Source organism: Nelumbo nucifera, chromosome 2 (genome assembly GCF_055504915.1).
Source record: "Nelumbo nucifera cultivar China Antique chromosome 2, China Antique-T2T, whole genome shotgun sequence".
NCBI lineage: Eukaryota > Viridiplantae > Streptophyta > Magnoliopsida > Proteales > Nelumbonaceae > Nelumbo > Nelumbo nucifera.
Window position 1 is genome coordinate 11489788 of NC_142650.1, and position 26838 is coordinate 11516625.

A 26838-nucleotide genomic window follows, 5' to 3' on the forward strand; every position below is an offset into this window, starting at 1 on the left:
TGAACCCAACAAGATCTTAACCCAATCCAAAGTTTTAGGATGATTAGGGTTGACCTCAGCCTGATCTAACCCAGCCCAATTTAACATTTTACACCGCTTCAGGCTTGGACCATCGGGTTTGGACCCATAATTACCACAAAAGCCCAATCTAAATCTGCCCACCAAATTGCACTCCTAATAGGAGTGAGCAAAAAAAAAAAAACCAAAATGAAAATTCGGTTAACTAAATCGGTTGGTTTGGTTTCAGTTCAATATTTTAAAAAACCAAAGATACTGGTTCGATTTTAGTTAATCAAAATAGAAAGTCGGCGGTTAACCGAACCAACTAGTATACATATATATATATATTTTATATTTTCTATACATTATAAAGTAATAAATATGTATTATATATAAATATGTATTTATAATATATCATATATTATTTATTATTTAAATTATAATATTATATATATTTATAGTATTTTATTATATATTTATATATTTTTCTATAATAAATATTATAAATAATAAAAAAACTAAAAAATCGACGAATTGAACCGACAATTAACCAAACCAGTCAACCGGTTAATTGATCAGCTTTGATTCAGTTTCGATTACTGGTTTTCTGAAAACCGATAACCATAATCCGGTTTCAAAAATTAGCTCACGATTAAATTAACCTAACCGTGAACACCCCTAAATCCCCTAATAAGGGTCCGGATATGCTCCAACAAGCCACTGCGCATTGATAACATCACCACCATTTTCATGGGAGATGCTAGTGCATGATGCTACCAACGTGTGGCTGTAATGTCTTTGTTACGAGGCTTGTTGGTAGCCGAGATTCGGTTTCGTTGTATAGCCCAGCGAAGAAAAATATATACACGTTATTGGGCTGAGTTTGGTCTTTAAGAGATAAAATCTACCAGAAATTAATACAACAGCCGGGCTTGGGCCACCGGCCAGCCCGGCCTAATTAAGATATTAAATAATCTGTCCGGGTTCAACATGTTGTGGCCCAAGCCCATTACATGCGGAAGGCTTTCAACCTTCAAGTGCAACTGTGCAAGCCTTAATACGTGGTTGTGCTTCTGAAGCGAAAACTGTACCTCTGAACTCGGAAGTGTCATTTCCTCAAATGCCTGATAGTGTTGCAGAAAGAATTTCTCTGTTTCGTTCCCAACTCGAGAAACGAAGGTTTCTTTTATTCTCTTTCTTAAAACCTAATTTATATTGCTTCAATTTTTTTTGGCCGTATCTTCTCTAGAGTATAACTTTTTGACATAGTTCAATTCCCTCATTCCTGCAGATTCGATGATGAATCTCTTCGAATTCTGGAGATGGTCTTGGTTTCGAAAGACGTGAAATCCTTGCTTTCAGTTCGGTGGAGCTTGAGAGAGTTGATGAGATCTGAAATTCTCCATGTTATTAAAGAAATGTCAGATAAAACTATCGAGCAGAAACTGTCTGTCATTGACTTTTTTGTTCGAGCTTTCGCTCTTGCAGGAGACATTAAGGCAAGCTTTTCTATTATTTCTTCATTTTATTTACATTTCCTGCAATCTGTTTTCTACTGCAACTGTGCGTTCCAAATTGTTCTCCATAACATGGACAATTTATTTTGTTAATATAGATCTCATCACTCGTGGTTTGTTTATGTTTGCTGAGTTTCTCCAGCTTGATTAGAATCAAATAGACTGGGAGAAGCTTTTCTATATTGCGTAGCGTTTGTATGCTGATTAATCTTAATTAGTTAGTTGTTGGTTGAGTTCAATCATTGGAGGACAAATTCAATAAATGACCATTAGAGTAATATCAATTGCTTGGACCAGAATCTACTAGTTGATGACAACGTTAATCCAGCAAGGGGATCTATCTGCTATTGTCCAAGTGCCATCTAGAACTACAAGTGTTAATATCGTTTGTGGTTTTCTTAAATTTATCTATTATATACATCATGGTTCATTAGTTGCTAGTTATCTGCTCAATGCTGTTATATTTCTTTTTTCCCTCCTTTTTCTTATCTATTACTTTAGAACTATTAACCTGCTCTTCTTTATGAAGGCAAGAAATTATATACTTTTGGAGTGACTACCTAAGAAAAGCCAGAAAGAGTAAACAAGGGAAGAAAAAAGAAAACATGAAATTGAACAAATGAAAAAGAGCATGGTATTCTACTTTAGCTGTGAACAATGAAGGGGAGGAAAGAAGTTTCAAAGTAAGGGAGTTTGAAATATTTCTAAATTGTTCTATTTATTACTGAACAATTTAGCTGTGAGCAATGGTATTCCACTTTAGCTGTGAATCATGAAGGGAAGGAAATGCAAGAAATGCCAAGGGTTAGCTCTTTATCCGGTCAGCTCCTCCTAAGCACTGGATAGGCAGGACCTACATCGGGTAATGTCCCTTTATTGTAGGGATGGATAAAGCAACTATTTGTTTTTGTAAATTAATTTAATATACAGTGCTATTATTTATTGTTTTTAGGTTAAAATTCTTAAATAAATTGAACTAGGGAAAGCGGGAAACTACTCTAAAATTGTAAGAATATAAGTGCTTACCCCTAAACCATGGGAAAGATGGTCCTTATTTTATGCACATTTTAGCTTCTTATTGAATTTCGAGTTTTATGACCCGTCAAATTTTTTACATCATCAAGTTTAATAAAAACGAGTCTATGCTGATGTTTCTGCTTACTATTTGTAATTTCCAAATCAACTGTTTGCAGAGCTGCTTGACGTGGAGATACGAGGCCTTGGTTCTACGGGAACATAAGTCCACAAATCATCCTTGGCTACAAGTCTCATATGAGGAGTGGTTGAATTTTGCCGAGATTTCACTAGATAATGGATTTTATTCAATTGCAGTAAAGGTAATGCTTATGAAGTCTCCTCATAGTAGTTGTATTGCTTTTTATGATCATTAGTTATTGTTACTTTATATGATTGCAAGTTGAAGGAACGATTGTGTGACCTTCTCATGTATCAATGACTTAACGAATCCTAAGTGATTTTCAAAATATGAAAGCATAATTTGATAGCTTTAGAGTTCAATAATGCCTATTATTACTGAATCATTATAGTATTGGTTTCATCTATATTAGGGAGAACTCTTTCACTTGAAGTGTATAGTGGAAGTTACAAAACCATATAAGCAGATTTTGCATCGGATTCAAGTGTTTCTGGAACAAATGGATCTTTATAGCAATTTCTGTTAGCAAATTGTATGCATGTTTCTCCAAAGTTAAATGTCCCTCTGATATGATCTAGGAAAAAAGTCTGGTGGTTGCGCTATCCATTTTCTCCCCACCCTCCCCCTTGATATCTTCTGTTACAATACACTGCTGTATAGTAGAGTTTCACTGACAAGGGGTACTGTTCAACTAATTTTTCACCCAGAATGAATCTAATGCTCTATGAACCCTGTTTTGTATTTAGAGTCAATGTGCTGTGTTCAAGCTACTGTTTTGGATTTTTTCCCTAACTACCTTAGGTGTCTATGCATTGCTCTTGGAATGTTTTATATCTGACAACTTTTTTTGACCTTTTCCATTTTCTTGTGCCATATTTCTGCATTGTATCTGCAATATTGCTTCATATAAAATGGCCATTTCCCAATGTTGCTCCTAACTATCTGGGATCTTGGGAAGGGTGTACTGGATATGGTCCTAACCTTTGGCATTTTTTCACACAACGTGGCTGCTCTCAGACTCGACCCATGTTCTCATGCTTGACAGACCAAGATTTTACCATTGCACTAAGTAATGGCCCCTTGCAGCATTATTTTATATGTTTTACCTTTTTTTTTTGCATTTAGCATATTCTTTGGGATTTTACCGTGCTTTAAAATAACATGTTGTGGACTTGAAATTAATTATTAGGCTTGAGTTTGGCACTTTGGTGATGTGCTTTTTTGTGTTAATTTCATTTCTTTTGTAGGGGTGCGAATATGCACTTTTATCTGTGCAATCCAATGATATTGAAGACACACAAATGGTGTTAAAAATCAAGAAACTGAAGAACGTTGCCATGTCATTAATTGCTTCACAGTCTGGTCTCTCTCTCTCTCTCTATATCTATCTATCTTTCTATCTTTCTATCTTATACACAGACAAAAAATTAGAAGAGAAAAAAAGCTTGTTCTAAAGTGTTAAGCCTTATTCAACCATATTGCAACAAATTATCCAATACCTGTGAAAAAATAGCCATTGCCAGTTATATTTGTATTAGTTTTAAGAAGGTCATTTAATCAATTTTACCCATTTACTGATGGATGTGACAACTTTCTCAACTATTGTATATAATAAAGGTTTTTCTGGTGGAGATTTTTCAGGGACTTAAGTTGTTTCAGGGTCCATCTCAATGCTGTTGCTTTCTTGCGATATATATTTTTCTAATTCCATTGTAATCTTTGATTGTGTGACCAAGCATGCAAATGGAAATTGAAAATTTTGAAGTATGACCTAAGAGCTAACCTATACTTAATCCATTGTAATCTTTTTCAATTATTCTCAATGTAACCAATGTTGGTAAATCTCCAGCACTAGTCTCTGATTAAAAGAAATGCCATTCTAAAATGTACCCATTCAAATAATTCAAAATGGAAATTTCAAGGAGTAATATATCAAAGGAGACTATGTTTCTCAGAAAGAATGTTTTGAATTCTTGGTGCAAGTTCAATGTTGGTTGGAAATAGAGGATACTGGCTAGAGCAATGCTGCAAAACTTACTACTTTTCTAATATGGTAGCTTCAGTACAAGAGGAGAAAGAGAAACATTGTGAAGAAAATGCAGCGGATGGATGATGGATGTAATAGGGGTGGTTTCTCAATGGCACTAAAGCTTTTCTTTCCAACAGTGGAGAAAATCTCTGTGGCTGAGTTCCTTTTAAAGAAGCTATCTGACCACAGTGACCTTTGATAACTTATACTTGATTACTTAACTAAGAACACTACAAAAAAAACCATTGACAAGTATACCTTACCAATAGCAGAGCCATATGACTCCTAAAATATTAGCACATGTTGGCCTAAGGTTTAGCTACTTTAGACCTATGCTGGTAGGTATTAATGGCTTTGATTTCATTAATTCTATTTGAGAAAAATGTATGCAAAACTCCCTTGATCTTCAATAGAACAAGCAGAAAATAACAACTACTTCCACAGGAACAACTCATTTCAAATATGAGTCACTGTTTTTTCATGGTTGTTAATGCCATTCAAGTTTTGATGATTTTGCCCCAAGTAACAGGACTTACTCCTCCAAGCAAAGTCTATCTAACATCAGAATTCACCACTTTCTGGTATTCTCTGTTAGTGTCGCTGAAATGTGCATTTTTCTGTTTCAGTGACATGTCTTGAAGTTTGTAACCCAAGTTACCTATGGTCCTGAACCCTGGCACTGTTTATCTCATCAATCATCTATTAGAAGATGTGAATCAGATAACTAGGGTATGGTTACTCTTTCCTTTTATTTCCTCCATAGTTACTTGCGTCACAGTCACTTCAACGCAATAGATGATTGCAATTGGAAACAAAATAAGAAAATATATTTCTTTGATGTGTAGTTTGTAGTGCCTGTGGCTAGGAGGGAGAGTCTTAAATGAAAAAGAAACCATTGTTGCATATCCCAAAATCAAATGGAATATGAATTATCAAAAAAAATCAAATGGAATATGGTCTGGGTTTCAAGGTCATTTCAAATCATGAAAGATGCTATGTGAACCATTAGGTTTTTATATGGATGGATCAACTTAAAAGATTAGTAGTAGAGGAAATAGTAGAACAGTAAATGAAGGAAAACATTCACAGAATTATTATCTTTTAAGCTTAAGATTTTATGTCAAATCAGCTTCATATGTCACGTCAAGGATTTCTACTTGTGAGGTGAGCAGACTCATAGTACTCTCATTTCTATTCTCTTTAGAAGTTCTGTTTTCATGGGACTAAAACCTTCATGGGTCTTCCATTCTTTACCCAATTCTCTATATCAAAAGGTTACAACAAAAATCATATTAAAGAAAAAAAAAAAGATTTTGCCATGTGTGTTGGATTTGCTCTGTGTATATAGAGCCCCATCAGTTGAAGATGTAATGAGGTCATTGTTTTCATTCTCTAATCTTTGATTGAAGTAGTTTAGTGCCATGATTCTTATAAATTTGATAACTAGATTCATCAGGGTGTTTACTGTGAAACATCAAATAATAAAATATGTAGGCTAAAGAATGCGGAAGGCATTAACAGTTGAAAGAAAAGGAAGAAATATGAAAACCATTAACATACAAGATCTTGGCAGGAAAAGAAGAAACTGAGATTATTGAATTGATCTTTCTAATCACATTTTGCCAACAGAAGCCATGCACAGAACACACAAATACACAGATTAATTTGCCTGATTGTTGGTTTGGCCATATTCCTTTGAATGTAAACTTTCTATCATCTTTTGATGGAGGGATGATCTCTCTGGCTAGCATTTAATTCTGCCACAAAGTGGTTATCCAAATTGATTTGGATGCATCACATCACCAGTGGCTAGAAAACAGCCTACAAAAGGAGTATCCATTTTTGGTATTGGTTCAAGGGAAACGTTTTCCCCATTGGTTGATTGGTTGTTTTTTATTTGCATATATGGAAATGTGACCTAAATCTTGGTTAGTGACTGAAACTTATTATTTATATGGTGATCTTGATTTTTTTTTATGTCTGTTAGCCAAATAATGATTGTTATTAAAATCAACTTGCTACATTATCATCATTATTATCTTGTTAATTAAATATGAAACCCACTGATATGAACATTAGAATAATAATGAAACAAACCAGATTTAACCCAACTAGCCATGACCAAAAAAAAAAAAAAGCAACATTAAAAGGATATGGTGGTAAAGTCTCGTTGCAGAGGGGCAAGCAGTATTAGAGGCAGGGGGAAAGAAAGTATCATTGTAATTTGTTGGGCTGTTTTGTTGTTATCCTTTTGGGTAAAAGACTTAAACCTACTTTGAAATTTCACATAAGTACTGAAACCTCCCATCTCTTTACAAAATGGACTAAAACCTCCCCTGTTGGGTGATGTAATCAGATAAAAACCTCCCCTCCATTGGTAATCTGTTTAGATTTTCTTGCATGTGATGTTAAAACTTTTCAAAAACCCATGGTGAACCAAGAGAAAAATATCAAAACAAATCTGATGTCCTTATTTCTTAAGATTTTTTATGGATGTTGAAACCGCTGCAAGATTTGAGGACACAAACAAGATTCAACCGTAGAACTTTGCAAAACTGGAATTTGGGTGTTTTGCATATGGATCCTTAAACTTGTATAGATCAACTTGCACAATCTAGGATTATAACGTATCAGATGAACATAAGAAATCAAATATTAGATTGTTAATGCCAAACCTGTCATCTGTCAACAGATTGTGAAAGCCGATTGAAAGAGCACATTTGACAATCTGAGCTAAACGGTTTAATGCCAAATTGAGCTATACCCAGAATAAAAACCCCAGTTGAGTTTACATGAACATTAATTACCTATCTTTTATCTTATCGAGGAATTTGCAGAGCCAGACTTTCTTTGCAACCGCTATATCTGAAATGTGAAAAACAAATAAATGAACAAATAATCTAAAAAGCTTCTAAGATAAAAAATTTCAAGCACCAAGATAAACTTGTCATGGAAGTTGTGGAAAAATAAAGAGGAAGAGAAGAAGAAATGAAGAGAGAGAGAAAAAGAAATACTTATGTATTGATAATGTGTTGATAAAACATGTTGAGCATACAACTTAAATAAGAAAAGATAGGAGAGACAAACTCCTAGGATCTCTCTCAATTACTCCTATAATCTCTCTCAATTAGGGATTGATTAAATCTTTCCCTTAATCCTAGGATCTGACTTTCCTAAATTTATTCAAATCTGTAATCAATCAAATCAAATCTTTCTAAATTTGCAGCAAATCATATCTTTCTTTATTTGCTGCAAATCATATCTTGTCGACACTCCCCCTCAAGTTGGTGCAAAGATATCTATCATGCCCAACTTGCTAACTTGAAGTTCAAATGGCTGTCTCAACAAGCCCTTAGTTAAAACACCTGCAACTTGCTGAGTGGTTGGTACAAACGGAGTGCAAATTATTCCTTCTTCAAGTTTCTCCTTTATAAAGTGTCTGTCAATCTCAACATGTTTAGTCCTGTCATGTAGAACCGAATTATGAGCAATGCTGATAGATGCCTTGTTATCACAATACAATTTCATAGGAAAACTCACCGGTTTCTTAAGATCTGCTAGCACCCTCTTTAGCCAAAGAACCTCACACACTCCTTGAGCCATTGATCTGAATACAGCCTCAGCATTGCTTCTAGCAACTACACTTTGCTTCTTGCTTCTCCAAGTAACTAAATTGCCTCAAAGAAATGTGCAGTACCCCGAAGTTGACCTTCTATCAGTGATTGAGCCTGCCCAATCCGCATTTGTATACACTTCAACCCCTCTCTTCTCATTTTTCTTGAAGAAGAGTCCTTTTCCTGGAGTGCCTTTTAGATACTTAAGAATTCGATACACAGCTTCAAGATGTTCTTCGTACGGGGAGTGCATAAATTGACTCACCATGCTCACAGCGAAGGCAATGTCAGGACGTGTATGTGACAAGTAAATCAATCTTCCTACCAGCCTTTGGTATCTACCTGCATCTACTGGAACCCCATCTTTAACTTCTTCGAGTTTAGCCTTAACTTCTATCGGTGTGTCTGAAGGTTTGCATCCACTCATTCCAGTTTCTTTCAAGAGGTCTAGAATATATTTTCGTTGCGAAACCACAATGCCCTTCTTTGATCTAGCCACTTCCATTCCAAGAAAGTACCTTAGCTGGCCTAAGTCTTTAATCTCGAATTCCTTGGCTAAGCTCTGCTTTAGTCTGCTCATCTCTTCAATATCATCTCCAGTCAATATTATGTCATCAACATAGACAATCAGAACCGATACCTTGTCTTCGGTGGATCTTTTTGTGAAAAGAGTATGATCAGATTGTCCTTGACTATATCCTTGACTTTTAACGAACCTTGTGAATCTTTCAAACCAGGCTCTGGGAGACTGTTTAAGTCCATATAGAGACTTTTTTAGCTTGCATACCTTAGTTCCAAACTTCTCAGTGAAACCAGGTGGAGGCTCCACATATACTTCTTCCAAGTATTCATTCAAAAAGGCATTCTTCACATCCAGTTGATTCAATGGTCAGTCAAGGTTAGCTGCAACAGATAAGAGTACTCGAACTGTATTTAGTTTCTCCACTGGAGAAAAGGTCTCAGAGTAGTCCATTCCATACGTCTGAGTAAAGCCTTTAGCTACTAGGCGAACCTTATATCTCTCAAAGGATCCATCTGAGTTGTACTTTAGAGTGAACACCCATTTACAACCAACAATTGTCTTTCCATCCGGCAGATCCACTTTCTCCCAAGTAGCATTCTTTTCCAAAGCTCTCATCTCCTCAAAAATAGCTTCTTTCCACTCGGGAACATTTAAAGCCTCCTGGATACTATTAGGAATGGAAACACTAGACACTTGTGAAATAAAGGCACAATATGAAGGTGAAATATTTTTGTAAGATACAAAATTTGACAGAGGATGTTTTGTACAAGACCTAACACCTTTCCTAAGAGCAATGGGAAGATCAAGTTGACTAGAAGAATTAGAATTACCTGGAGGAATATTTTCAGGTATTTTTGGAGATTTATCATGAATTTCATGATCCACCCTTAGATCATATTCTTGTTGATGTTGCGGAATAGTGCCTCTCCTTTTTAGTGCTAGATGTTCCCTTGAGTATACAAGGCCTTTATACTGTTTCGCACACATCTCTGTTGTTTCAGCTTTTTTATTTTGAGATGGCATCACCGAAGGTTGTACATTTTCAATATTTAATTCATTTGTTTCCACTAATTTTGTATTTTCTGCCTTACTTTCTTTCGGTGACTGGTTGTGAGGAACATCATCATTATGGACAAATTCAAACATTAAATCAGAACCAACTAAAAGACCATTTTCACTAGTGTTGCTCTCCCCCTGAAGATGGGAGTGTCTGTAGTAGGAGGTTCTTTCAAAGAATGTGACATCCATAGTCACAAACATCCTTTTCAAAACTGGATCAAAGCATTTGTAACCTCTCTGATTAGTGTGATAGTCTACAAAAATACATTTATGTGCTTTTGGATCAAGTTTTGAACGTTTAGGATCATGGTTATGAACAAAGGCCACATTTCCAAAAATTTTTAAGGGAATGTTTGTCACTAGCCGAGAGTTTGGGAAATATTCAGTGAAAACCTGTATGGGTGTTTTAACTTCAAGGAGATGTTTGTCATGGCTTCTCCCCAAAGATACTTAGGAACCTTAGTTTGAAAACTTAGGGCTCTATCAACTTCAAGGAGATGTTTGTTTTTCCTTTCAGCCACCCCATTTTGTTGAGGTGTATTATTACACGAACTTTGGTGTACAATTCCTTTCTCAGCAAAAAAATTCCTTAACACATTGTTAAAAAATTCCTTTCCATTATCACTTTGAAAAATTTTAATCTGAGTTTGAAATTGTGTTTGAACCATGTTATAGAAAGTTTTACAAACAGTTTCAACATCTGATTTCTCTTTTAAAAGGAAAACCCAAGTGACCCTAGTATGATCATCAATAAAAGTAATGAACCAACGCTTACCAGAAAGAGTTGTTACTCTAGAAGGACCCCAAACATCACTGTGAATCATGGTAAATGGTTTTGATTTTTTATATGGTTGGGACGGAAAAACAGCACGATGATGTTTTGCTAATTCACAAGATTCACACTTAAAACACGAATGATTTTTATTCATGAATAACTTGGGAAATAGATGCTTTAAATATTGAAAGCTAGGATGTCCTAACCGATAATGCCATAACAAAACTTCATTGTCACTAGAAACCGAGATAGAACTAAAACAAGTCTGTCGGTCTTGCCTTCCAAAGGTTGATCCTTTATTAAAGAGGTAGAGGCCACCATCCAGTTTAGCACCCCCAATCATCTTCCCTAAGGTTAAATCCTGAAATTCACAACAAGAAGACCAAAAATTAACCCGACAATTATGATCAAGGGTTAGTTTGCTGACAGATAAGAGATTGTATGATAGGTTAGGAACATGTAGAACATCTTTAAGATTTAGAGAAGGAGGAATAGACACAGTTCCTTTCCCAGCAATAGTGGCAAAGGAACCATCTGCAATTTTAACCTTTTGATTCCCTGCACAGGGTGTATATGAAGAGAAGAATTGTGAAGTGCCGGTCATATGATCAGTGGCACTTGAATCTAATATCCAGGAGCCATTAGATTTGGTACAAGCAATGGCTGCAGTGAAAAAATTACCTGACTGGGCTAGAGAGTAGGATGGGTTAGAGTTTCTTAACGATTGAAATTGAAACATTTTATATAAGTGCTCTATTTGTTCTTTTGTGAAAGGAAGAGACTCCGAGGATGATTGCTGCCCTGGATCCGAATTGCTTACTTGAAGTGCGCGGACATCTCCCCCTGGCTTGTTGTCATTGTCTAATTTTTTCTTCCAACTTGCTGGTTTCCCGTGCAACTTCCAACAGGTTTCCCGAGTATGCCATGGCTTTTTACAATGATCACACCAAGGTCTTTGCTTTCCTCCTCGTTTATCTCCGTCTACGTCTGCACCTCGGGCCACAAGAGCGGACCCTTCATTCTCAGTTTTTGTTTCATTAACATTCTTCAACATCACTTGCCGCCGTGCTTCTTCTCTACGCACTTCTGAAAAAACTTCTCTTATAGTAGGCAAGGGCTTTTACCCTAAGATACGTCCCCGAACCTCATCGAGTTCTTTATTCAAACCAGTCAAGAAGACAAAGACCTGGCCTCTTTCTATCTTTTTTTTTGTACCAAGCACTGTCACTTGGACTTTCCCATTCTTCTTCTTCAAATAAATCCAGCTCCTGCCAAACAACCATCATCTCATTATAATAAGCAGTTACGTCACGCTTACCTTGCTGCATCTTCCACATTTAGGTATTCAGTTCAAACAATTGTGAATGATTGTCCAGATCTGAATAGGTTTCCCTAACAACTTCCCACACATCACGAGCAGTCGGCAGGAACATGAATGGTTTTCCAACCACAGGCTCCATAGAGTTGATTAGCCAGGCGGTAACCATAGAATTTTCAGAATGCCACTGCCTGTACTTTGGATCATCAGTGGCTGGCGGTTTTACTTCGCCATTCAAATAGCTGAGTTTCCCTTTCCCGTCGATCACCAACCGCACGGACTGAGACCACTCAAGATAATTCTTTCCATTCAATTTGTGAATGATAATCTGAAGAGAATTCTCAGAGAGAGAGATGGCTGCTGACTGAATACCTCCCTCCAAAGATGTCACACCACTGGTAGCATTCGAAGAGGCTGAACCAGAGCCAACCATGGCGGCCTTAAAATTCATGATCGGACCCTAAAGCTCTGATACCATGTGGAAAAATAAAGAGGAAGAGAAGAAGAAATGAAGAGGGAGAGAAAAAGAAATACTTCTGTATTGATAATGTGTTGATAAAACATGTTGAGCATACAACTTAAATAAGAAAAGATAGGAGAGACAAATTCCTAGGATCTCTCTCAATTACTCATAGAATTTCTCTCAATTAGGGATTGATTAAATCTTTCCCTTAATCCTAGGATGACTTTCCTAATTTTATTCAAATCTAATCTTTCCTAAATTTATTCAAATCTGTAATCAATCAAATCAAATCTTTCTAAATTTGCAGCAAATCATATCTTTCTTAATTTGCCGCAAATCATATCTTGTCGACAGAAGTGCTGAAAAAGTGCAACAGATCATGTTATATACCTGAAACTAGTATGAGTAGGTGAATGGAGTTGCCTGGTTTCAATTATTGTTGCTTGAAATAAGATAGAAATTTGAAGTAGAAGGGACACTTTCAGTTTTCTGTTTTGAAATGATTCCACTGTTCTGAAAATTTAATGATTTAACAAGGACAAAGGAGATTTTTTTAATGATTCCATTGGATATAGCTAAGACAGGGGAGGTTTAAGTCTTTTACCCTCTTATGTACGCCCAGGTAGGTGATGTTTGTTGCTGATCCAGGCCTTTGTTGAGTTTTGAGCTTGTTGATCTTGTAAAGTGTTGTGGTTGGGTTTTTTTCTGCTTCTGCGGATGTGTTTGTTTCTGTTCTGCAGCCCATCACTTGTGGGCCCATGACCCCTCTGGTGATCTTTTGTACATTTTATCCCCTTTTGCCCCCTTTCTTTAATACGTCTTACCTTACATTTTCCTCTAAAAAACACTGTTATAAAGTGAAACAAGGTAAGAATTTACCTTGTATTTTAAATGCCCCAAGGGGCAGCAACCCTAGAGGGACCCATGATTAAGTTTCTCCTAATCCCACTTTTTCTTCTACTTGCTTCTTGTATTTGTGGCCACATCACCCTGATTCTATGGTGACAGTGGATTCATGGTGCATTTATGGATATCAAGGCTCTCAAAAGTGAGGAAAATATAGATCTGGATATTCAAATATCCAGCCTCCTTCCCAACCTAGCATGTATGATGAACTTTAAGATGGATTGGAGGACTGCAGTCATCATCTTTTGCATTTTACCTGTATTGGTTATTTATGATGCTTTCCCTTTCCTTTTATTTTTCCTTTTATTTCTCTTGGTTATTAGTAACTTGGTTTTTGATCTACTTATCTGTTTTCAGTTGTGCCATAACATATATTTTGGTAATGAAACAGTTAGGGCTCAAACAGCTGAGTACTTGCAAAAGAAAAGAACCCAGCAGGACAAAAGCTATAGCTTGCAATCAACAAATACACAGTGTTTAGCCAGCTTTCTGTTCAGAAATGGAATTAAAAAGCGGAATATGAGAAAACTTCATGAATTTCAAAACATGCAACAGAGAGCCAGTGAATCATAGAAAAGTTTGTTCTCCTTGTCCAAGTGTCTCCAAGCTTTTACTGATGCCTTTTTTTTTGACATTAGCTCATGCTTCTGGCTACACATTTCTTAATCCTTCTTGATTTAAGTGTCACTGTTTTGAAATGGTCTCTTTTCAATAAGGACAGGATATGCAGGGAGGTGTCAAAAAGGTATATTCATCATGATGGGTCATGCACTATTTTTCTCAAGCAATTCATATGACTCAAATGCAGAGTTTAGAAAGGACCATTTTAATGGTCAAACCTACAAGACTCTTACAACAAAAGCCAAGCCTATTGGAATTGATTCTGAATGCCTCATTTCCTTTTCCTTGACCCTTGACTGTTGAAAATGTTCTTCCCCTGCCACCAAACACACACACACACACATCCCAGACAAACATGGGCTCATGTTGATGTTGACTTTGGCTTTTGGTAATTTCCTACATTCGGGTTACATGGCTAAATAAGATGCTTCATTTAATTATCCAATATTTTTCTTATGTTTTTTAGACCCCCTTATTATATTACACTATCACAGCACTTTGACATTTTCTATCGGATCGCGACCTTTCTCGGAAAGCGATCTATTTACAATAAATTCTTCTTTAGATGATTTTTCAAAATCCTGCCTGCCTCGTGCTGTAAGAATTTGAGGCACCTCCCTGGTTTTCTTTTCCTTGAAAAATGCTCGTAACCTTAATATCACATCTCTTGAGAATACGACTCAAGGTTAATAAAACATCGAATGTCATTTGAAAAGTATACTTGAGATCAGAGAGAATTGCAGTTTGGATTGGCTTGGCCATTGAATGAGTGAAAAATACAATTCTATCATTTATATCATGGTTATACATGACAATATCAAATGACATTGGTTTTCGTTGTTTTATCTCCCGTCCACCTATAAGGATGGTCTTCCTAAAACAATGAGAAATATGCTTGATGCTCAGCTAATAAATAATCAATTTTTGTTATAATCGTTTCTTCTGGCATCAGAATAACACCTTTGAAACCGAATAAAAAAAGTATTTTTGTGAGAATGACCAGCATAAATATTCAGAACCACCATACATGAAAAATTTTTAATAGAGAGAGGGTAAATGATATTGACATGGAAATGTTGGAGGGTAGGGAATTGCCAAACTTAAGGGTTAAGACCCTGAGGTTTTGCACTATATTCTTTCTCTCTGTTCATTTTCTCCAAATGTCTTGGTTCTGGCTACACACGTTGGACACCCAGATTAAGACCCACCACCATTGATGGGTTCAAACTTTTAGAGGGCCTACAAATTAACATGATAATATGACTTTCAGATATTTGGTTTATTCGTTAATTTTTAAGCTTTGCAGAATTGTAATTGAGCATTTCTCCACTGCCCAAATATCGGCAGCAAAACAAATATTTGAAACATGGGACAGATTGCAAGTTATCCAAACCCATCTGTCGGTCTTCCATCCTAGATCTGAGATTTTCTTTTACAAGTAATGCTTTTTTAATATGGCTTTTCCTTGTAATAGTCTCTGTTTCAACACACACGAGGCAGAAAAATTTTCAGATCGAAATATTTCAACTATATCTCATTGTCATTTGCCCCTTATACAACGAATTTACTTTCCCCCATTTAAAAGAAAGAAGGAGCTTGTGGGTCTTTCACTTCGAGTTGGGATCTCTTGCCAACATTCCAATACCCTATCAAGTACCACCTTGATTTTACACCGCACATCTCACATCTCACTGGAGCCCGCCATAAAAGTGGAACCTGTCATATATGAAATGTACGGTGTCAGATGCATGGTATTGGAACATATTTTGTTGGCAGGTGATCCGGAGTCTTTCATTTTGTAGGGTAAGTCAACTAGTTAAGAAAAGACAACAGTAAACTGCAGTTACCTCTCTGCAGTGAAAAAAGTGCGACGACCTTCGGATGGAATGCCTTTTTGTACCGGCGCAATTCTTAATATGCAGATAGATCTGCTGCCTGATAGATAGGATAGTCTGGGTTATGCCATCCTTCAGTTTGGTTGCAAGTTAGAAAAAAGTGAATAAAGTGCACCCATGACCCACCTTTTAGTAGGGGGAAAAGTGCAGCCACCTTGATAGAATACCTTTTGTACCGCCACAATCCTTCATATCTATTCTTTTTTTTTTTCATTCCTTCATATCTACTCCAGATATGGTAGTCTAGGTTAGCTATATTTATCCTTCAATTTAATTTGGTTGGAAGTTCAAAAAAGGAAGAAAAATCATCTAGAAAATGCTGCTCTCATAAATATATTTCGAAAGCTTGGTGTAAGTGTAACGTTTAACTGTGTAAGTGTGTAGTCATCATTCGGATAATGAACTATTTCAAGTTACCTGTTTTAAATTAATTTCAATTTTTTGGAATAACAGATAGCTGAATAGTACATTGTATTCCGGATGACTTCAAATGTAATAATTAATTCTATTCAAATTACAGTTATAATAGGGGCCATTACTTGATTACTAGGTCTAATGGTCAAAACTTTATGGAGGCCACTTTATGCTAAAAAATGCCGAAGGTAGGACTGTATCCAGTCTACCCCAAGACCCCAGATAGCTGAGACCAACATTGGTGGCATTTTACTCAAACTACAATTAGTGGGGTGCAAGTTTCCATACATTAACTAGATTTTATTGGCCTTTGGAGAAGGAGAACATGCTCCTCCAAAAGGGTAAAATGCTATGAGTTTGGTTCTAGATGGTTAACTTTGCAACCCAACATTCTCGCTAGTTGGCTAGAAGGCAGGTCGTCTGACCAGATTAAGAGCTATAAGCTGTCGTTTGATTCACAGGTGTTGTAAGCCACAGGACATATTGTCTGTGCACGTCTTATTTCCTTTTTACATTGTGAACGGGTTTACCCTTTTTTCCTTTGGGGAGGAAAATCTTCATCAGGATATCACTGATCTTATGATATTTCTAGTTTCCTTACCCAGGAAACTGGAAAAAAAAAACGAAAAGTTGGTTCAACACCATGTTGGAGTTAGTAGGTAGTACCATAAAGAATTATAAGCTAGAATGAACTTGAATAAAGAAAACTAGGCCTGTCATCCTAGCTACTTTCTCAACTAGAATTATAACTAGGCAAAGCAAACAGGAGGGCTGAACTGCTAGTAGACATGAGCTCGTGCAGATGCTAGAGCTGTTGATTCATAGGTTAGTAAAGGTTTATCCAAATAAGCTCGTGCAGATACTGAGCCAAATAAGGATTAAGAGGTTTGTGATTTGCTTGTTTTCCCTGGATTAACTGTTATAGCTAGAATCTCAACTAAGAAAGTTGTATGCTTGAGTTAGGTTATTAATTAATACAAATAATTAAAAGTGAGAGTTGTAATAGGATGTTGCTGGTTATGATAAATTTGGTAAGTCAATGAATGCATGACTACACATTTGATTGCCAAGAGACCATAGACAGCAGCTTTTGGCCGGATCAACTTGTACAATTTGGTTAATTTTCTGTCACTGGTCCTGAACCTTTCCCTATCAGCCAGGACCCAGGAGAGACAGTTTACCAGTCTACTACTCTGTGTTATATAACAATCCCCTCCCACCCTATTCCACTAAACTTTGACCTAAGGTTTTTAAAACTGAACCGGACAGGAAACTGTTTTTGGGTCCAGTTTCCGTTGTCCAGATCAATGATTCGATCGCCTAGGTCCGTGGTTTGCTGACCAAATTAATGGTTTTTGGTCAAAAAACATTTTGGGGTAAAACAAAACTGGTCAGATGACTGATTCTCGGTTTTTTTTTAATCCGACCATCTAGTCTGATTCGATTTTGAAAACCATGCTTTGATCAATCAAGAAGATGCAACATATACACATGCTGCTGCTCATTGACAGCACAGGTGGTATGTTGGCATATGATGCCATGGTGAAAGCTACACATGCAGCAGTGACCCAGGTCTCTATGGTTGGGACTTGGGACACACCTAAACAAAGGTAGTACATATGCACATGATGCTGTTCTGCTGTTCTGATCACAGAGACGTGCGTTAGCTCAGTCCTGCGCTGTGGCACACATCAACATGGAAACCCTAATGTCGCTAGCTGATCAATTATAATTAGTCTGATTTAGGGATGGCAACAGGATTCAGGGAGGGTTTTGTAAATTCAAGATCCTATTTATCTCCCTAAACCTCTCAACCTGTACCTGGCCCAAAACCTGTAGTGGATTGGATTTTGAGAATCCAAACCCCACCTGCACATGAAAGTGCAAAATCCTCCCCGACCCTACCCTACCCTCCTCATATTCAAGGGTAGGGGCGGGTTGGGTTTAAAATCCACATCTAATTTCCTATTATTTTTTATTGTATATAAGCAATAAATAAGTAAAACAACACAAATAAACATCAAGATTTCTAATTATTTGATTAAAACATGCAAAAAACACATAAACTATCAATTATCATTCACATAAAATTCAAAATATTATTAAATTCAACACCTAATACATAAAGTTTATATGCTTTCCAACAATATGCGGGCTGGGGAGGGTCGGATTTAGCCTAATACCCTATCCTACCCTACCCACATTCATACGGGATTGTAGAATACCCGCCCCAAAACACCATCATTTAAGCAAAAAAAAAAAAAAGAAAAAAAGAAAAATGGGTACCCACCGTGGGATAGGATAGAAATTGTCATCCCTAGTCTGATCTCCATTTTTAACAACACAGATCGATAGGTTTGCCACTCCACCACCTGCCACCGGCGAGACTGCCAATGCCAACAACCACTTTTAATCCATTCCACCCCGATTTTGGCGAGAAAACCAGGCATCTCGAAAACGAATCTTCCTCACCACCATGCGCATTAAATGCTGCATTGAAGCTGCCGTGTTTTTTATTTTCTTGTAACATGGTGATGAAGATGTCTGTTTTTTCTTGTATTTTATTGTCTAGAAAAAATGGCAAAAACAACAATAACAAGGCTATCTCACCTCTTTACATGGACATGGTCTCTCTCCTTCCTAAAACATAGAGGGTTGAAGCTTGAAAGTACGTGTTCTATGAACTAATACACTTAAAGTAATTCGACAACACTACTTGATGTCATTTTATAAGGGTGTAAGGTAATCAACAATTTGGTTTGTAAGACATTTTTAACTTTGTAGGACCATGACAACTAGGAAACAAGACCTGTTTTTCTTGGAAGAGAGGATGAGAAGCTTAGAATCATGTGGAGTGCATTAAATGCAGTAGAGTGGGGAATAGGACTTAGGGTTCCACAACCCTAAATTTCATTTTCAATCTCTCTTGAAATGGGTTTCCTTTTTATTATTCTTAGACCTTAGTTTGATGTCGGATCACATTTAGTGCTTCTCATTAATTACTTGGTGGGTGTTTTTACAGAGAAGTAATAAAAAATATTGATGGGCTTAGCTAGACATTTTTTTTTTCAGAATTCTTTGATTTGATTTAATAGAGGAAGGATGTAGATTCTTGGTTTGGCCACACTGCAGAGTTGTCGATGCGACATGGTCACCAATTTGAATCATGTAACGTGTAGGAATTATTTATTATTTACTATCATTTTTATGTTCTCAAGTTGAAGAATTCATTCTGTGTAGGCCACTAAACAAACATTGTAAATGGAAGCAAAGTGTTAGTTGAAATAAGAATTACATATAGAGAAGAAAGATTTACATGATAACTGGTGATGGCATCAATTTATAAGTTTTAAGGTGAATAGTTGGAATTGTTGCAGTAAAATAGCCTTTTCAAAATAATTTCTGTAAGTATACTCTTGTTCACAATCCACCCCTTGTGAAGTATGGGCTGTATCGGTACTTTGAACTGTGTACATATTGTTTATTAGTTTTTTTTTTTTTTCAAAAATAGGTTGGGGCTCTGTCTTAGGCCTCCATACCCCCCAAAAACATGCATCATTAACCTATTAGTACCATATGTATTAGCTAATATAGGCTAATATGTTGATCCTTGGTTCAAAGGTTAGAACCCTTATCTTCTTTCTCTCTCTCTCTCTCATATCCACCAATGTAGATTCAAAATTTGTATAAAAAATCCTTACTTTTCTTCCTTAATTAATTTTGATAATATACTAAGTGTCCATTTGGTTCATAGTCGAAACCAGAATCAGAATCCCTTGGAATTGAATCAAAATGATCTATTCCCACAATTTGTTTGGTTTAAACAGGATCTAGAATCAGCAGGAATGAAATTTCATTCCAAGGAAGGGGGAAGGTATAGTCATTCCCTCAAATGGGGAAATGCCATTCTACCAGGAATGGAAATGAGGTTCTGATTCTGCCCAACCAAATAGTTCCGATTTCAATTCTGAATCCCTATTCCCACTAAACAAATGGGCCAAATCAAAATATTATTTTATGTTTATACTAAATACTCAAGAAAATAAAAAGACAACTTATATTGATCTTGACTCTTTGATAATAATCTCATGGAATTGATATCGAAATTAATAAATCTTACCAAGTAGACAGAAATTCTTAGCCATAACTATATACTAGAAAGGATGCTACACTGACAATGGTCGATCCACGTTCACGGGTCCTGTCCAGGATTGCCCCCACCCGAAAAAAAAAAGAAAAAGAAGGAAAAAAGATCTATTTATATCATCAATCCTATGTTAAGGTAGAATTTCCTTGATATCGAAGATCTTGATTTCAGCTTGTTTATTCATGGCTTACCAACTATAAGAAGAAAAGGAAGAATTTATCTACAAAACCAGGTTCAGATGAGTTAATATATGCAACCATGTGCCCATATGATCGTTTGTATGTGTTTATTTGATGCTTTTCTGTATGTATGAATGCGAAGGAGTCATGCCTTAGTCGTCCGTACCACATTCGTGGAGAAGAAAAATAAATTTATTGCTTAAATATTGGATTATACATAGCTAGCATGATAAGGCGTATCCAATATTTCAATTCTCATTTTGTCCTTTAATTGGGCTGACTGGTTCATCAGTCAGCACCTACCATGGGTTTGGCGTATAAACTAGCTAGAAAATGGATCATCACCAAACCCAAGATCTTGATTTGGTCCCTTAATTAATTCAACCAATCCACCCATTTTCTTCAGATTTGGGTTGGCTACTCTGAAACCACCACTTAAAGTAAATCAGGCTGTGATTGGTTGGCTAGTCTTTTTCTCAAACATGAACCAGTCAATAAAGGCCTGTATTGGCTTAATTGCAAGTTTCCATCTCCAGCCAATTTCAAAGTATAATGGTCTAGCAAACACACCTGATCTGAATCATCTGATCATTCTGTTATTCATTTAAGGAGGATTACATTCAATTATTATTATTGTTAGAACCGGTAGTGGTGCTGTTCATGCTGTGGCTAAGTATATCTCCTGTGTCTTGTGAATTGTGATCGTTCAATTGTCTGGTCTGTTATTTGAATAATATCAAATTCTGAGAGGTCTATTAATTTTAAGATTTGATTAATGGAATCAGCCTATGGACTTTTAAGGTTTTAAAGAAAGGAGAGAGAGAGAGAGGTGGTTTGGTCCCCGGGGGTTGGGTGGGATTTGATTAGTTGTAATTAATAATATACTTTCTTATTAATTATGTGTATTCACGTGAATGTCTGTCAACAAACATTCACATTCACGTCCAACCCTTTTCTTAGTGTTGGTCTCGGTCCTGGTTAGGGTTTTGCATCGTTTTCAACCTTGTCTCTATAGTCCTAACCCTAATTAATCTCTCTTTTAATTGAGAGAGAGAGACAAGTTCAAAGTATCAAAAAGATAATTTTAAAAAACATTTTGGGATATATTTTGGATACGTATGGATACATACGAAAAATCAAGATATACATAAATACATTAGAAAACTTATATAAATCTTAAAAGAATATATTAATAACAATAAATATAAATTTTACATGACCTTAAATGAGTTATTTAAACACTTATAAAGAAAACAAGTTATTTAAATATACAAACCCATACCTCAATAATTTATATAAAATGCAAGATATACGGACAAATTGGTAATTGTTGAAGATAATGGAAGGAGTAAAATGTGCATTAATTTTCAGAAAATCAATATATTTTATATTAATATTTATTAGTATATAAATTTTAATAATCAATTTTAACATTAATTAATGAACATCGATTAAGAAGAAAAATATTTGCTTAAGAATAATAATACATACAATTATAATGAACACTTGAATATAGTGCAGTGGTTTGTTTATGTTTATTATAATCAAATTACCAAGGTTCAATTTTCAATTTTCTTTACCTTTCTTATTTGTAGTTTTAAATATGTTGGTTTAATTACAAGTCAACTTTGAATTTATTGTTTTAATGATGGGTCAAATTAAAATTTGAATTTGAATATTATCATAAATATAGTAATTAATTATTAATTAAGAGATAAAAAGAACTATAAAGAGAGAGAGGTAATAATTATAGGGGATTAGGAGTTATTTTAGGGCAAGTTTCCTTAAATGACAATCATGGTGTTTGGAAGCATAGGCCCTTTTGGGACTGATTTTCAAGAAAAAACGCCCATGCTTCCAAGACCCGTTTTTTGTAAAAAAATGTTTCTGCCACATAGGCAGTGAACAACACTATGCTGTTTGGTAAGAACCGTTTTTCATGTATGTGCTGACAGGTAAGCACCACATAGGATACACATTAGTCAACTGTTGGGGAAAACGGTTCACCAATGCATCATCGGTGGAGTCCTGATTTTCGAGGCATGCCTGATTTTTTAATAGTTGGCTGAACTAAACACTGAGATATATGAGCGTTTGTTGAAACGCCTATGTAGATCCGACGTGGAACCGTTTTTTAAAAAACGGCCACGATTCCAAACATCCCCAATATTAGACTTCCAAGTTCCAAATTATATGTATAATTCTAAAAATAAACCAAAAAGCTAGCAACCGGTACCCCACGTACTAAAAAAAAAATAAAAAAATAAAAAAACTCTTGTTCATGCATTGAACTACTTGACTGAGCTGAAAACCTATTATAAATAGACAAGCCCATCTCATTCTTTTGCAAGTTCTTTTTCTGAATTGCTTCTGTTCAAGAGTCGTTATCCTTGCGTAGACAAAAGATAACATAATCCTCCCCACTTTTCTTCCTTCTTTCCTTCCTTTCTTTAAAATTCTCTCCTCTTTCTCGGCTGATTTTAAGACACGAAATGGGAGGAAGTTCGCCTTGTGCTTCCTGCAAGCTGTTGAGACGTCGCTGTGCCAAGGACTGCATCTTCGCTCCCTACTTCCCTTCCGACGACCCACATAAGTTCGCCATTGTTCACAAGGTCTTCGGTGCTAGCAACGTTAGCAAAATGTTACAGGTCTCCTCTCTCTCTCTCTCTCTCTCTCTCTCTCTCTCTCTCTCTCTTTCTCTCTCTCTAGCCTCGAAATGCAGCTCTTCACAAGTATCTTCATGTATAGTGTTTCAGAATCAAAACGTACGTAGCTTCTTGTGTATATATGTTGGATCGATCGTTGGTTAATGTATATGTTTTCATACAGGAGCTTCCGATTCATCAGAGAGCGGACGCAGTAAGCAGCTTAGTATACGAAGCAAATGCGAGAGTGCGAGACCCTGTTTACGGATGCGTCGGGGCGATCTCCTACTTGCAGAACCAAGTCTCTCAGTTGCAGATGCAGCTTGCAGTGGCTCAAGCTGAGATCCTTTGCATCCAGATGCAGCAGGAACCTGCCTTACCAACCCACCAGATTGTCTCAGACGACAGATCACTTCTTCACAGTAACCTCAGTAACCTTCCCCAGTATCTCAACTTTGCCTCTACAAGCAATGTAATCCAAGATCCTCTCAAGAGAGAATCTCTCTGGACATGACAAAATTTTTTTCTTTTCTTTTCTTTTTTTTTTCCTTCTTCTAATGAATATTAATGGTGCCACGTTAGACTCTTCATTCTTCTCATATACACCGATTATAATCACATTAGGTGTTTTCACACACATACACTTAGCTTATGAAAGGGTCAACCTCATTACTTCATTAGCATGTGAGATGTGGAGTGAAGTAGGGTTTTGTGAGTTTCCTGCCAAACACAGGAGTAGATCTAGAGAGAGAGAGAGAGATGGCCGGTGGACTCTCATAAGTAGTAATATAACATCTCGAACATGGTGGGAGGCAGTGCAAGGAAGTTTGTACATGGGAAGAATAGAAACTGCAATATAATTAGTTAATATTATCACCATTAATTGTTTTGCGAATCCATTCCTCCACACATTAATTAATTTATGTGTTGAATCCATTGCCTTAGAGGAGGTGATAATAATAAAACAAAGGCAATACCTGACTTAAAAAGAATAAAAGATTCTCCTTGATTTGTTTATTTAATGTGGAAACATTTCCTAAGTCAAACTTAAGGGCTTTCTTCTCTTATTTTCACTTCTATCTTTCCATCAGATTTTATTTATATAAATTGATAAGGATGGGAAACGTGATTGTGTCCACTTCATTAGTTCTATGGCTATGTTTTGCATGTGGCTTTGTATACATTAATAGAATCATAATCTTTATTAATTTTTAATCACTAATACACTCCATAATGAGTTTCATCAATTAATGTTTTAATTACATGATAACCCAAATAATTCCTTTGAAGAAATTAAATATGCTTGTTAGGGCCAATACCCTTTGGCCATAACCCTAGAGAGGTGAGTGCATATATAATTGCCATTTTTGAGAATTTTATGATAAGAAGGGGTAATTCATGTATAGGTCTGATATAGACCCAGTGGGGTTTGAGTCATGAAGCTTCTTCGGTTCCTTTTGGGGTTTGGTGAGAAGTAATGTGAACCAATGGAATAGAAAAATAATTAAGAAATTAACATATATAATTAATCTAATGTTATGTAACAAGACAAAAAAGCTAATCTAAAGTTATTACATGGCCAGACAAAAAGTGTTTTCTGTATCTAATCAATCTCGAATTTGCTTTCTTTTCTAGAGGACCCAAAAAATGAGAATCTGTTTCCCTGTTAAGGGGCTCGAGGTTTCTTATTCGTCTCAAATTAAGGCCACTAGATTAGAGAAATCGAGAATTGCTTAAATGATGCCAAATTGTTGGTGGCCGTCGCTAATTCATTTTTTTTTTTTTAAATTTCTCCACTTAGATTATGGTTCACAAAAAATAGGGAGAATGAGGGTTCAGCCTAAGGTCAGAATTTGTAGGCTCAAAGTACTATCGGGGTAGGTGACAGTTCAGAATTGGTGCCTATTCATGGATGGGTGTTGGTGCATAGAGTGCGAGTTGTTGACCTTTTGAATATTTATAGGTTTGCGGTGGAAATCAGAAATCTGTATCGGGCAAATCCAAACTTCACCGTAAAAAATATTGGATATTAACAAAATCAATTAAGGTCCATTTGTCTGCAGTGCAAATTCAATACGCAAATGTCCCTGTAAATATGCTTCTTTTCCAAACATGACCCGACATGTCATGTATACAGTATACTGCATTCTGCATATAGAGTCATGGAGACCGCAGATTCCTCCTAGAGAAAGGGTGGGATGTGTCCACAAGGAAGGAACGGGTTTCATCCATCCCTCATTTTCAAGCTCCATTGGACAAAGACCCAACTCCTAGGACTCATTCTTTACCTTTTTCTTAGTAGGGAAATCTATAAACATCTCTCTCTCTACGTGGTAGGGAAATCAGAAACAGCAAATAAGTTAAAGTCATGGTCAAACAACTAGAATGCAGAGTAGAATTGGCATTAATTGAAATTAATATATTCAGGGGGGGGGGGGGGGGGGGTTGAATGCTTTTGAAAAGAACAGAAAACCTATTTGTAAATTAAGCTGATCTAGCTCCATAGCTTAGCTGACCCAATGTTTTGTTGACTGAGATGGAAGCATGGGGCTTTAGTTTCAATAGAGAGAGTGGGTAGGATATATGAGGGAAGGAGCCCACTTGTTTTGTTCTTGAGGGAATTGAAGGGAAAACATTCCGTCCTTTCATTCTTTCTTTTCCTTTTTCTTGTTTTAAGCCCACTTGTTTTGTTCCGACTTAGTTGACCCAATGCGCAGGATATGCCAGGACCATACGGTTCGCTAGACGTTCATGAGTTTTACTGCTGAGTGGTCCTGACTCCTGAATAAAGTGTACTCATTGTTTCTAAACACTACATCATGTAGGAGATTCGACAGCTTTGATCCGCGATTGAGTTTTGTATATGTGGTACCCAGGAGATGGTTAATCGGACTAGTCTTTGTCTAACACCATATCTATGAAAAGGAAAGCCATACTCCCATCGATTATTGGTCATAGACTTAAATTTGTCTGAGGCAGAAATAGGTGGGCTTGAAGAGATTATTCCCAAGTATTTGAACCCATCTTCTAAATGGGTCATTTATTTATTAGAGGGCAAAACTTTCTTTGATATGGCAAGAAAAGTAACCTAGTGAGTAAGGCCGTGTTTGGTTTTAAGGAAAAAGTAGGGAATTAGAAAAGGAAAGGCCGGGAAGGAAATCTTTACAAAACCTTTCCTACATTTTCCTTCATTTCCCTTCCTTTTCCTTTAATCCAAACATAGCCTAAAGTCTTGATGGTAAGTATACATTGTAAAATATGAAAGAATGGAAAGCAAGTGGACCATATGATATTATTAATATGATTTGGTTGAAATCTTGATTTAATGTATAAGAAATATTAGTGAATTAATCCTAGTTGGATTCTTATTGGAGTCTTAAAAATCCAGAAATCTCTTCCTCTCTATATAGCATTTCATTAGTAGATTTAAACTTTATTTTGTAAAAATAATTGCTTTTGATAAGCAAATAAGATGAACTATGAAAAAGGCAAATGCTAATATGTGGAAAACACTATAGACCTTATGTTATTGCAAGGTTTTTAAAATCGGGCTGGACAGGGAACCATTCTGGGTACC

At 36.2% G+C, this 26838-nt stretch overlaps 2 protein-coding genes across 3 annotated transcripts; both read left to right on the forward strand.

Annotated features, from left to right (window-relative positions):
- The first annotated feature begins 1019 nt into the window (after positions 1-1019).
- LOC104597285 (protein DOUBLE-STRAND BREAK FORMATION) lies at positions 1020-14421 on the forward strand. 2 transcript variants are annotated; one of them, XR_016082131.1, is made up of 6 exons: positions 1020-1179; positions 1292-1499; positions 2711-2854; positions 3921-4035; positions 5329-5431; positions 13752-13890. XR_016082131.1 is itself a non-coding variant. In XM_010258745.3 (5 exons), exons 1-5 carry the CDS (start codon positions 1121-1123, stop codon positions 13931-13933), a joined length of 708 nt encoding a protein of 235 aa, XP_010257047.1. In that variant the 5' UTR covers positions 1021-1120; the 3' UTR covers positions 13934-14421. The 2 variants fall into 2 exon arrangements, 1 of the variants encoding a protein (XP_010257047.1); XM_010258745.3 differs by lacking the exon at positions 5329-5431 and having other exon boundaries at positions 1021-1179; positions 13752-14421.
- An 8570-nt stretch (positions 14422-22991) lies between these two features.
- LOC104597284 (LOB domain-containing protein 12-like) lies at positions 22992-23982 on the forward strand. Its single transcript, XM_010258744.2, has 2 exons — positions 22992-23264; positions 23446-23982. Exons 1-2 carry the CDS (start codon positions 23109-23111, stop codon positions 23773-23775), a joined length of 486 nt encoding a protein of 161 aa, XP_010257046.1. The 5' UTR covers positions 22992-23108; the 3' UTR covers positions 23776-23982.
- The last annotated feature ends 2856 nt before the right edge of the window (positions 23983-26838 follow it).